The sequence below is a fragment of the Myxocyprinus asiaticus genome, chromosome 20, assembly GCF_019703515.2.
Source record: "Myxocyprinus asiaticus isolate MX2 ecotype Aquarium Trade chromosome 20, UBuf_Myxa_2, whole genome shotgun sequence".
Taxonomy (NCBI): Eukaryota; Metazoa; Chordata; class Actinopteri; order Cypriniformes; family Catostomidae; genus Myxocyprinus; species Myxocyprinus asiaticus.
This window is the reverse complement of record NC_059363.1, coordinates 7261719-7275853: the sequence shown is the minus strand read 5'-3', so window position 1 is coordinate 7275853 and position 14135 is coordinate 7261719. Positions and strand designations below refer to the sequence as shown.

General features: G+C 36.9%; 1 protein-coding gene across 5 annotated transcripts in view; it reads right to left on the bottom strand.

Moving 5' to 3' along the window:
- LOC127410828 (ral GTPase-activating protein subunit alpha-1-like) overlaps window positions 1–14135 on the bottom strand; it is a 91495-nt gene that overhangs the window by 75675 nt on the left and 1685 nt on the right. For all 5 annotated transcript variants that reach the window (XM_051646030.1, XM_051646027.1, XM_051646026.1 and 2 more), the window contains exons 2-6: window positions 4152–4262; window positions 2937–2986; window positions 1476–1533; window positions 1290–1333; window positions 872–1049 (exon numbers count right to left, since the gene is read on the bottom strand). In XM_051646030.1, the coding sequence (XP_051501990.1) occupies window positions 872–1049; window positions 1290–1333; window positions 1476–1533; window positions 2937–2986; window positions 4152–4262 (441 nt within the window). The remainder of the gene's footprint in view (window positions 1–871; window positions 1050–1289; window positions 1334–1475; window positions 1534–2936; window positions 2987–4151; window positions 4263–14135) is intronic.

Genomic DNA, 14135 nt, shown 5'->3' with positions numbered 1-14135 from the left:
TGTAGACATACTCTAATTGTCACAAAACAAAGGTACCTCCTTACTGAGACTAAACTGTGAAAAAAATGACTCAATCAGAATCTTCAAGGCTGTGACGTCAGAACCATGAACACATTAACATAAAACCACCCATGCTTACATATCAATGCCTTTTCAGTATTCAACAACTTGGTGATGGCATTGTTACTCATTTCATATGCAAGGAGGTTAGCCAGTCATAACAGGTCATTTACATAAAAGTCTTAAAGGTATAGTAGCAAAAACAGCCTGTTTAATTCTTACACAATGTCCTTATCAGTTGCAAAATGCTTAACGATAAACGATCTTCCATGTAAATCTGAGTTTTTGTCTTAACCAGCTGCGACCATGAAAAGCAACAAGTGCAATTGGACTGTAATGTCAGAGTTCTCAGTCAGATCTGGGTCTGCTTTGGCCCCAGGTCCTTGGCACTCTCTATGTTTCTCTTGGTGGTCTGTGTATCCTACTGCCAACAGACTTCAGTGCAGAGGAAAAGGAGAGACCACCTTCCAATATGTGAAATAACAACTGCACCACAAGCAGATATTCTGCAGAGTTGCACTTTGTGAATTCTCATTGGTCCAAAAACATATCCACATAACTACATTAATCTTTTGATTGGCTGTGATTGTGTCATGTTACACAGACAAGTTGCAAGCCATTGGAAACTTGTCGCATTGCACCAAGTTAAGACACGGTGTACGGGACAGCGAAAGGGTAAAATATGATAACGTCAAACAAAATTACAACAACAGTTAAAAACAAATGCTAAAAAAGTGTGGAATATGGACCCTTTAAACAGCTATGGTCAAGGAGTGAGGGATAGCAGTAGACATACAGAATAATTACTAACACTCTTGAAAGTTTAAGGGAGGGCTGATAAGATTATCGAGGGTGCGAGGGCCAAATTCGGACTGAGGTGCCGGGAATCCTGGAATCAGGCAGGCAAAGATCCAGAGCTGCTCTTTCAGGGCGTTGTGCTGCAGAGCTTGCATCCAAAGAAGAAACAGACGAACTCCTTCCCTCCGGATCTACAGGATACGGCCACATAGTCAAAAAAGGCAAATCACAAGCTGGATGCACAATAAAGAATCACCAGTGAAATCACAAAAAATCTGGCAATTTACCAACTACTACTATAGAACACAAGAAACGTCATGAAACACATTTAACTTCCGTAATGAAACATGCTTTAATCAACTCAGAGTCAATCGAAATGATCAGCAGGAAATATAGATGGATAGATGGATGGATGGATGGATGGTTCATACCTTCAGGGAGTTTCCAGTGTTTAGTAGTTTTTTCAAAATAAGACCTATGAGGAAAACAAATGGATTAACCAGAAAATCTATGTACATGATTTACATGAAAATCTGGGACAATATGGAAAGCTTATACTACAAATGTATTTAATAAATTCTAACAAAAAAGTACTGAACAACAGAAAGGAAATGGACCTATGCTGTGGAACTGCCATCTTCCTTGTATTCGCTCTGGTAACAGCTGTAAGATTTTCTGCAATGGAAATGCATGAATTTGACAGAAGAACGTCTACATATGAATGTTTATTAATAACAGCATTTCAACATGCCACTTACAGCAACAAGAGATTAAAATGCGTTATAAATGTGCAGCATGTATTTACATTTCAAAACTGGCGAGCAGATTTGTGCTAGCATGAATTTCAGGGCTTCCTTACAACATTACAACAGTTTAGAATGTTGCAATAGATTTCCCACCCAAAGACATCACCTGTCTCGTCATGAGGGTGCATATAAAGAGACATGCCAAAGTGTTTCCAGTCTTAACCACTATGAATTCAATCCCATGCATGACTCACTGATGGGTGCGGCAAGGAACACCTGTTTTATCAGTGTGTGTTGATAACAGATGTGTCTGTATATGCATCTCTTGCAGTCTAATATGAATGATCAAGGGGTGGAAAAATGCATCAGGGTGCACTGATCTATCAAAGAAATTTTGATGCATCGATTACAAAATTTAAGAATAGATTATCATTATATTAATACCCAATGTGTCTGTCTCATATTACACAAACCTTCTCACAGCAGACAAGAAGCGGAGCATGTGAGATTAAAGGGAAAGAACAGTTTATTCAAAACTGTCTGCATTTATTTGACCAAAGTAAGTTGTTGTTGCCTTCTACCCTGATGATATATTATTGTATGTTAATATTGCTTTTGTATCTCCATAAAATGTGTAATTTCTCCATAAAACAGTTTAACCATGAATAGAACTTAAATAAATATGACTGGTGGGCAAACATTTGCTGTGAATGAAAACGCTCATTCGTAAATTCATTCTTTTTATAGTAAATGCTACAGAATAAGGAGCGATTTCTGAAGGGAACTAACCAGTTGATTACATTCACCTGTGATTGGTCAAAGACACACGGCAGCCGCAAAAAGATCAAACATTTTTATCTTTCGCAGTGTGTGCCGGAAACTGTCCTGCATGACATTGTGATTGAATTCTCGTGAACGGGCTGGACAAGCAGAGGCGTCTCCGTTTAGCTGCCTGGCGCCTCATTGCCTATCCCAAAACGAATAGGGAACTCACGGTTACCGCCTTTACATCTGCCTGCACTTAACATTTCATCTGTAATTACTGGTTTCAGACTGTAATAGATTTCAGATCGTAATCGTTAGGTAGAGAATCATAATCGAATCGAATTGTTGTCAGAGCGAATTGTCAAACCCCTAGAATGATCTCATTACAGATAACAGTTAAAGAAAAATAAATATGCATGGTAAACCATTTATGCCACAAGTGTCGGCATCTTATTCTTGAGTCATAACATCATGTATTGTGCACTGCAACAATTTAAAAATGCTTTTCTCTCCAGATAGCTGGTGTGTATTTAGCCAGATAGTGATTATATACAGTACACTTCTTACCTCAAATATGAACAGAATAGAATCAAGCTCCTCTCGTTGTGATTTGTGACCTACCGGAAAGAGAAGTTGAACACAATACACACAGATCATCATCAAGGGATTTCAGAGATGCACAGTGATGCTATTAATAGCTCAATAAACAAGGATTATGTATCTACTCTGTAGTACATGGAAACATGGTGTACTCAACATGTGACATCGAGACAAACTCAAAACAATCCTTGTGCATTTCAAGAGAAAGGCCTTCAACTATTATCTAAGGCCGGACTTGTCTTCTGTTAGTTTTTTAGATTTTATAGGCTATTAATTTGTTTTGTTTGGGTGAATCTCAAAAAGAAATGTCCAAGCCATATTTCACACCAAAATCAAATGAAAGAAATAAGAAATGATATCTTGCATAAGTAAAATGAAGCATACTTTAGAAGCGTAGCGATTTTGTATGCATTGCAACAGTTGTAAATGCTATTTTTGTCATTACTGTAATGCACAATAATCTAATTTGGATTACTGTAACACAGTAATGAAAATCATCCTGTTCAGACACAATTATTATTTTTATTTTATATTATATAAATCAGACACAAATTAAATTCAGTACAACAAATACTTCCATAAATACTTACAATTGTACTTCATGAACAAATGCATTTTACAATATATATATATATATATATATATATATATATACACACACATATACATATACATATATTCAACTGATGTTTGAGTGAAAATATGGCATGGATAATTATTGAAAGTTTTCATGAGATTCAGTTTATTTATATACTATGGAAGAATCAGGAATTGCAGTAGATGGAGTAGAATTTCAGAACAACAACACAAAATGTTTAGATTCATTGTACGTCAAATGAAAGGTCAAAAGCAGTGAGCAACTCTCTGAATACTCAATGAGCGCCTGTGTAGTGTTCCGAGACACTTTCTGCACTATAACGAGCCAGTGCGCCCGGGAATGGGTAACCGGGTGCTGGCTAATTTCCGTCTTAACAAACCATTTCATGGAAACTTGCTCATTAACATTCTGACTTCTGACTGCTTGTAGAAGAGAGCATACGCCGAGTAGGCCAGCTGTCATGTGAGAAAAACAATACACTCTTACCTCGAAAAAAATTTCAGTAAGCTGTCAAACTTGAAAGCAGTGAATATTTTCTCAAGACACACAACAGTGGGTGAGAGATGAAAAGATCCAGGTCTTACCTTTCTGTTTCAGATTAACCTCGATGGTGACAAAGTTTTCAAAGAACACATAGTAGATATGGGAGTAATTCTGCTCGAAAAGGTGTTTGAGTTCAACAGGCTCTGCATTTTCTACAAAAACACAAAACAATGAATAGATTACGGATTAGTCATTTTCCAGAACAACTCACAGTTCACTTATTACATTAACGGTCCCAAGAGTAACCTGGGATAAGTGCCTTGTTCAAGGGCAAAGTGGTTATAGTATAGGTCAGGTCTTGACCCACAAGGCTACACAACCCTCAGGTAGGTAAAGTATCAGACAAAAGTTTGCAAACACCTTCTACTCCTTCATTGCAATAATCCACATTTTAGAATAATAGTGAAGTCATCAAAACTAGAACAAATATTACAAATTGAAATAGGAAATTATGCAAAGACCATGTGAGCTGCCACCTGGGAGGCTTTTTTAAATGTATTGAAGGAGTTCCCATTCATTTGCTGGGTACTTGTTGGTTGATTTATTTATTTTTGTACTATCTGGTCCAACCTATGCATTTTAAATGAAACGTCTAAAATTAATTTTCAGCTTTACAAAGAAATTCAAACACAACCAAAATGTATATTTGTCCCCAAAACTAATTTCAATTATATAAATACAAGCCTTTAGATTAAGGTTTTAACGATCATGAGAAACACAAGGCACTTTTCCACCATCAGGCTTGAACGGTTCTTGTATAGGAACGGTGCAGTTCCATACCAATCCGGGCTTGTTGGCAAGGTTACGTTTTATTTTCCCCACTGTGGTGCAGTGAAAAATCAGGATTAGAATGGACTGACTGAGCAAGTGACCAATCATGAGTCACCACGTCACTACAGGTGTTCCATGAGAGTGGTTCTCTGTCCTGAGCACTGTTAGGTAACTACTATGAGAAATACGGACGGGGAACAGTTTTTAATCCAACCATCCCAAGCCGTGCTCAAACAGAAATGCTGCTGGACCTGTTACACACTGTGCTAAAAACCGCTCGGCGCAAGGGTGGAAAAGTGCTAAAACATTCAGTCAGGTGTGACAAATAATGTTTGGACTCTTATACAACCAAGCTATAAAGTATGATCTGACAGCTAAAAGGTCAACACCATCAAACACGTTTCTAAGCACTGTCTTATCTGAACAATTAATGCATTTAAAGCATAATTAAAGCATCATTTAGAGCTTTATCCTTACCTCAGATAAAGATATTAAATACACTGGAGAGCTAAAGTAAACATTCTGATGCCATCAATACTGTGTAGCACATACTTAGAGTTTCATTTTTTTTTTTTTTTTTTTACAGAGACAGTCAACCTGTAGCAAGGGCACAATTGTGATGATGGTCGTGAGTGAAGAGTTTTCACAGAGCCACTAATTATACTTCACTATGTGACAACCACAGACAAGATGTGAACTGATGGGGTCAGAGGACATCCCTTCCCCTCCTTCAGGTATTGTTATATTAGACTGATCTCGGGTGCGCTGGAGTTGAAACCAAAGAGGAGGGGGGAGATGCAGTTATGTGTTGTACAGAGCTGTGAAAAAGTATGATTTCTTCTGTTTTTGTGTATATCTCATAATAAATTGTTTCAAAAATTCAAACAAAATCTAACATAAAACAAAGGCAATCTGAGTAAATTACAGTTTTTAAATGATAATGTTATTTATTGAAGCGAAAAAATGATCCAATACCAACTGGGCCTGTGTGAAAATGTATTAAGTTACTAAATCCCCAAATCTATGAAACTGCATTCATAATGGGGTTCAGCTGGACACACCAAGGCCTGTTTACTGCCAGCCCTGTTCAATCAAATCAACACCTAAATAGAACTTTTTCAGAAGCATGATGTTGGCTAAAAGGTCTGACCTAGTAGCACAATATACCAAGGTCGAAAGAAATTCCAATAATTATGAAGAAAAAGGTGATTGAAATACATCATTCTGGGAAGAGTTACAAAGCTATTTCAAAGGCTCTGGGACTCCAAAGAACTACAGTGAAAGCCATTATCTCCAAATGGAGAAAATTTGGCACAGTAGTGAACCTTCCCAGAAGTGGCCAACCTTCCAAAATTCCTCCAAGAGCACAGCGACAACTCATCCAGGAAGTCACAAAAAGCCAAGGACAACATCCAAGGAACTGCAGGCCTCTTTCGCATCAATAGAGGTCACTGTTCATGACTCCACTATCAGAAAGACACGGGCCAAAAATGCTATCCATGGAAGAGTGGCGAGGTGAAAAACCACTGCTAACACAGAAGAACGTTAAGTCTCGTCTGAATTTTGCCAAAACACACCTTGATTATTCTCAAACATTTTGGGAGAATGTTCTGTAGACTGATGAGTCGAAAGTGGAACTGTTTGGAAGACAGTGGTCCCGTTACGTCTGGCGTAAATCAAACACAGAATTCCACAAAAAGAACATTATACCTACGGTCAAGCATGGTGGTGGAAGTGTGATGGTGTGGGATGCATTGCAGCTTCAGGGCCAGGGCGACTTGCAGAAATTGAGGGAAACATGAATTCTGCTCTCTACCAGGAAATCCTAAAGGAGAACATCCGGTCATCAGTCCGTGAGTTGAAGCTCAAGCGCAGCTGGATTATGCAGCAAGACAGTGATCCAAAGCATAGGAGTAAGTTCACCTCTGAATGGCTTAGGGATGGGCACGAGTACTCAGGTACTCAGACGTGGCAGCAATGATCGATCATGAAAACGATGATCGATAGTGATCATGCATGATGTGACTTTTCACTTCATTCGAAATCCAGTGACAATTACCTGACAACTAAACAAAAATGTGTCAAAGAGGTAGCTTATTTTTAATTTTGAGATTCATTACGTTGTGATTTTGAGGGGTACATTGATTACCAGAGACGTCTCATAGCAACCAAACTGATAGAACACCGCAATGCTATCATTACGATAATCAAAAGAGAGTGTAATTAACCGTGTTTTGAACACCTGTCTCTGCAAAACGTTTGCTAAACACGTTTTATTATAATTTAATGTAAGATCTTTGACTCGTCAATGGACATTATTTAATAAAAGTGAACTCCCTGTCCTGGGTGGCGTCATGTTTGCGTGATGTAACGCACACCTGCATCTCGACGAAATTAATGAAGATTTCCACACGAGTTTCTAAGTTAGATGTCCAATATAATGTGTCATTCCGTTGCACTTTCCCCAGTTGAAAGGTGGAAATTCCGACTCTCCGAGTTGAATGGAATGCTTCACGAATCACAGCAAACACAATACGGAGCAACGAGGCTTTCCCCACAAGAGCGAACACTTGGACGTACGCGCGCACACACACACCAGGCAGTATGGCAGTGGACTTAACGCGCTGATGCAACGCATATACAGCAGGCGAGTGTTTCAAACCCTTTGACAGAGCGCAGCTAAATGGAACAGAATGCAGCGTCTTCAAAACTGAACTTCAACTTAACACACATATTAAAAACGCGATGGTAATGGCGTCCAAATGCGATTTGAAAATAGACGGTTCAGACAGTCACAAAAAAAAAAAAACTGGTGCGCGCTTACTAAGATTACTACGGTAATCTGAAGGAAGAACAGACAGACGCATTGTGCATTGTGCACATTCTTTCTGAGCTGGGCAGTGAATCTTCACATAATGACAAAATATGATGCCTTATATTTTTATTATGCAATCTTTTGTACATTTTGTAACATTTTATTTTAGCCTATAATGATGAATAGACAATACACTGGAACAACAAGACACAATGCAGCAGCTATAGACATTTGTCAGACATGTTATTATATATACACAATTATGTACATGTCATTGCCCCTCGAGTACTCGACGAGTACTCAAGTAATTAGTCCGAGTAATTGAGTAGACAAAATGACCAAAATGCCCATCCTTAGAATGGCTCAAAAGAAGCTAAATTAAAGTTTTGGAGTGGCCTAGTCAAAGTCCTGATTTGAACCTGATTGAGATGCTGTGGCAGGACCTTAAACAGGCAGTTCATGCTCTGAAACCCTCCAATGTGGCTGAACTAAAGCGGTTCTGCAAAGAAGAGTGGGACAAAATTCCACCACAACGTTGTGAAAGACTGATCTCCAGTTAAGCGTTTGGTTGCAGTTGTTGCTGCTAAAAGTGGCACAACCAGCTATTAAGTTTAAGGGGGCAGTTAGTCACCCTGTTCCTGTTGCTGCCGGCATGCTGCACGAGTCTGTGTATGTAGCTTGCTAGCCTGCTTAGCATTGTTTATTCTTCTTATACGTTCATCGTTCTATCATTTACCATTTTACCGCGTTTCGGTTTTCACGCTTTTCTACTGTTTCAACTGCGTGTAATTTACCTTGCGCACCCATTTTCTCTCTTTTTATATTCTAATATATTTTTTACACAAAAATGGACAACTGATCAAATTAAAATTGTGATTTGAAGCTGCTCATATGCTGAAAACACCACATTTTATGAGCATCGCACACTGTGCTTGTTGTAGTCGATGACAGGAGTGAGCGCTCATTTACTGTGATGAGTGCAGCACCTGCAGACTATGTATTTATAATTAAAATTGCAGCATTATGCGCTTCAATAATCACACTGGGTCATATAACCAATGGCTTATTGGGAAGTGTGAAACTACCATCAAAAACGCAACCAGAAATGCCTTCACATCAAAATAAAAGTTCTATTTAAAATAAAAGCTTGACGCATATAATTCAGAAATTGCTACAGAAATATTTAGTTAAAATATATTTTATTATTATTATTATTGAACCTATATCTCACAAGCAAGAGTGCGGTTGTACTGCATAGAAGGTTTCATTAATGTTTTCATTAATGCTGCTCTGTTGTGCAGCACTTTATTTGACAAAAATATGAGCAATGTTGTGTTTCAGATTATGTTGAGAGGATCTTTACTAAAGCACTTCATACATTTTTTTTATTATTTTGTTGAAAAGTAATTGTTCCATTTTCCATGTAAAATGGATTTCCGTTCAGACCAGACGTATTCTTAAAAAAAAAAAAAAAAACTAGATACAGTGCAACAAACGAAACAGAACACAGGTGTCATACATTTTTAAAAATTTAAGTTCTTTTATCTTGACACAGCATCTTAAAAAAATGGCGCTCATATGCAAGAGACTGAAAAAAACGAACAAAATGCAAGACATCTGTCTAAACTTTAAAGCACGATTACAAAAAAAAAAAAAAAATGCAAAAACACGTACAGTGAGAACAGCCCCTAAAGCTGACATTACTGTAGGATGGTAAATTCTGGGCAAACTGAAGCCAGGCAATGAAAGTTAATATTTGGGCATTAACTGAAGTCCTCCAATGCACAAGCTTCTCCTGAAGGTCCAAAGAGCCTGACACAGACCTGGCACAGATAAACGCTGATAAACATTTGGGCCAAGGTTCATTTGTCAGGAGACTGGAGGTGCTGAAGGTGTTTTACTTGTTTGACAAGTATCTCTAGGCCTGCACACGCTTTTCCAAACAGACTGCGGAGAACAGTGTACAAGAGCTGTAGAGACCCTACAGATTCTGGTGCACTTCAAGAAGGACCAACAGATTGAGGGGGAATTTGGCTGAAATCACAGTGCATGAAAAAGTACAGGCAGATGGATGATGTGACACTTGCAGTGGGAAATATTTGTGATCTAAAATAGAACACGCTACAGAGAGCCGTAGTCCTTGACAGTGTATTTGAATAACTCAAGATAATGGGCCCTCATTTTTAAAGATGAAATAAATACCACGGAAAGAACAATGATATAGAAACTCCCAAACTGTCAATCTCATAGAATGCATTTTCGTAATGAATGAGGATGCATCTTAAACTCAGAAGAACTAGGCTAGATTAAATTTGTACATTTGCTGAAGACAAAGGGAGTGTTCTTAATAAGCCTAAAATCACAACTTTAGATCTTAACTTTAAGATCTGGGGCAGTTTCAGTGTTAATTTTTACACAGATTTTGTTTTTGTTATAATTTTAGTATTTTGACGAAAATAGTCAATATTTTGTCATGTCATATTCATACATTTTAGTCAGATTTACTTTGACTAAAATGAACAGGTAAGACTTTACAATGAGGTTGCATATGTTAACATTAGTTAAAGGTGCACTCAGTTACTTTTTGCTCTTTTCATCGTGTAGTGGTGTGGATGCAGCATCATTCAAAATCAAGTTTTCAGTTACAGATGCCATTGTAGAAATTCACTATTCACAATCAGCCATGATTAATTTAATCCAAGAGTGAGTGTCCAATAACAAGACGGTTACTGAGATTAAGCGAGTAGTATTCAGCTGGTCATGTGATTCTAAAATGGCAGCCCCCACGAGGGCGCCCCTGCCCCATGTAGAATAAAACAGCTTTTATAAGGTTACTGATATGAATAGAGTCCTCATCTCATGTGAGTGATCATGATTTTATACATGTTTCAAAATGACAATTCATTTCTTCAGGAGTGAAACTTTTTTAATGGGGAAAAACTGACTGAGTACACCTTTAACACATTAGGCATCATGAACAAACAATGAACAATATATAACAGCATTTATTAATCTTTTTTAATGTTAGTTAATAAGATACAACTGTTCATTATTAGTTCATAGTGCATCATCTAATGTTAACAAAAACAACTTTTGATTTTAAAAATGTATTAGTATATATTGGTGAGCAAAAGGTTGTTGGTTCAATCCCCACAGCCACCACCATTGTGTCCTTGAGCAAGTCACTTAACTTCAGGTTGCTTCAGGGGGATTGTCCCTGTAATAAGTGCACTGTAAGTCGCTTTGGATAAAAGCGTCTGCCAAATGCATAAATGTAAAAGTAAATATATTGAAAGTAACATTAACCAAGATTAGTAAATGCTGTAAAAGTATTCATTGTTAGTTCATGTTAACTAATGGTGTTAAAATATCTTTACCATATTGTTTTAAAGTGCTACCAATGAACATTTTCTATATTTTTTATATTTTGTTCTCACCAGTTTAGGATGTTGCATTGCGTTTTAACAGAAACAGTGTAGTTACACATTCTGACTAGCATGCAAGTTAACCTGTTAATTTTCTTCATTGTATGTGCAGATGTACACTACTGTTCAAAGGTTTGGGGTCACTTGACTGAAATGTTTCTCATGATCTTAAAAATCTTTTGATCTGAAGGCATATGCTTGAAATTAGTTTTGTAGACAAAAATATAATTGTGCCAACATATTAATTTATTTCATTACAAAACTAAAATTTAATTAAAAAAAAAAAAAGTTTGAAATTGATGACTTGGACCAAATAATAAAGAAAAGCAGCCAATAAGTGCCCAACATAGATGGGAACTCCTTCAATACTGTTTAAAAAGCATCCCAGGGTGATACCTCAAGACGTTGGTTGAGAAAATGTCAAGAGTACATGTCTGCAAATTCTAGGCAAAGTGTGACTACTTTGAAGATGCTAAAATATAACACAGTTTTGATTTATTTTGGATTTTGTTTAGTCACAACATAATTCCCATAGTTCCATTTATGTTATTCTATAGTTGTGATGACTTTACTATTATTCTAAAATGTGAAAAAAAAAAAAAAAAAAAAAAAATTATATATATATATAATAATAAAAATAAAGAATGAGTAAGTGACCCTAAAATTTTGAAGGGTAGTGTAGTTTAATATATTAATATATTTTGGGGATATAGTGATTGAAATCATGTATAAATAGGATGCGTTTGATATAAGTAATTAACAGGTTTGAAAAGCGGTTCATTTTGCCAGTGTTCAGCTCTTTCTGTTGATGTAGCTCAAGAAATACCCAATGGAAATACCCAACAAACTGGATTATTGGATAAGATGAATCAATTGTTTCAAGATGTTTCTTCTTCCAAAAACAGATGTTTCTCTAGATGTTTCTCCTGTTTGTGCACTGTCAAAATCTTGCAGTATTATTTTTCTCATCATATTTTCATCAACAGTTTTAATTCATTAGTAAATTAGTAAACATAATTATCATCACGATGCAACTTAGTTATCGTTGTCAAAATAAAAATAAAAAAAACCTGTCACCGACCATTTTCATCAGTAATTTCACTGAAGAGATTAACACTGGGGAGTTCACAAGTTACTATTGAGTGTGCAGCAATCTGTTGAGAACCCATTAAATTACTGACTTCACATACAGTATGACATGTTCACATCAGTAATTCAGACTAGCATGCTAAAGATGGGGATTGATCTCCTGTACACAAAAGCTAATGTAGTCAGCTTTAGATGTAGTAAGTTTAACTTCTCCAGATAAACAGTTCGCTACATTGCCCAGTGTGATCGTTAAAGCGCAAATGCTGTGATTTAATTATACTAATTATATAAAAATAACTCTTCAGAGTGGATTAGTGCTCTGCTCTGTCATCTCTCATACAACATGAATGATTCTCATAGTCTGTGGAGTTTCCAGTGTATGAGTGGTCTGCTTCACACATTCATTTAAAGCTCACGCAGCTCATACAGACTAAGATTGCAGCATTTCGCGGTTTAATAATCACACTAGGACATGTCACGATTTTAATTTGATTAATTGTGCATTTCAGTGTAAAAGGAGTAACAGAGAACACGCTCAAATAAGCGTGTGAGCATTTGAAAGCAGTTGTGTCAGTAAGACAGTGTGTGGGTTCCGAATTAAGTCGGTGCTCAGTACTACCGGTACTTTAGAATCACTGGTATCCTTACATCTTTTTTATTTTTGTACTGACTTTGTACCGAAGTACCGGTACTTTTGACAACACTACTCTAAATATAGGTTATATTCTATATTCTCACATCAGAAGGAATCGTGTCAAGCAGTTACAGTTACTGAGTGCAACCATTCGAACAACTGGTTTGTTCTTACACCAAATCTCAAACATTAGAAACTCTGATTCTATCAGAGTTTGCCGTTTCTCTGCAAACACACCCTTCTGTTTATTTACACTACTTCCTAAGGTCCACCAATGCACAAAAGCTGTGTTGAGCACATTTTGGCCACAATAAGTGGATGTGTGAATGCATAGTTTAATATGCGTGAACACTGAAAAGTCTATCACTTTACAAAGAAGCTCAACAGCATTAAAATGGCCCATAGTTGCATAAAGCTTAAAACTGTTATCTTTTTTTTTATTTGTTTTTTTATACATACATATTAAAGGTGAAGTGTGTAATTTTTTCTGTTATAAATCTCCCTCATATCCCAGTTTAATATGCAAATAGTGAGACAACTATAAGCAAGCCATTTATTAGGCTGATTTCCTAGAAAAGTGAAACTATCAAAACATTGTTGTGTTTGTGTGGGCATCCCAACTTAGAGATTGATCCCAACCAACCTGACACAGCAACATTGGCTTAACCAATAGCATACCTTTAGGGTTGGACTATCTGTTTTCAACCAATGAAAGAAAGGGGGAGTGTTTGAATAATTTGTTCCCAAACAAAAACAACAATTATTTTTCCAATAACGTATATTTCGTAATAACGAAATTACACCTCAGCTTTAAAGGGGTCATGACACGAGGAATCAAAATGACCTTGATCTTTTAACATATAAGAAGTCGTTGTACTGTAAAAACATACTGTAAGTTTCAGAACTCACAATTTCCTGCTCAATGCAAAAAAAAAAAAAAAAAAAAAAGTTTAAGACAAGCTGCCAAAATGACTCGTTTGCTACTTCCTCCACATTGTGATGTCACACTGTGGTATAGATTTGCATCTGATCGCCTCCACAACAACACATCAACGCCTACTTTACCTTATTACTTCCGTAGCCCATCCAGAAGTGGTGAGCAGTGAGATGGCAAATAGAGAGCAGGTCAGTCAAGAGCAGAGAGCTGATCAGAACAGTGGGTGTTTACTGACAAGTCTTAAAGGAGAAGCAGCACCAAAACCGAGCGTTTCTGACAGAGGGTCAGAATGAGGGTGGAAAATGATCAAATATATGACTGTTTTATGTGTAAAAAACTTTACTAATATTATGA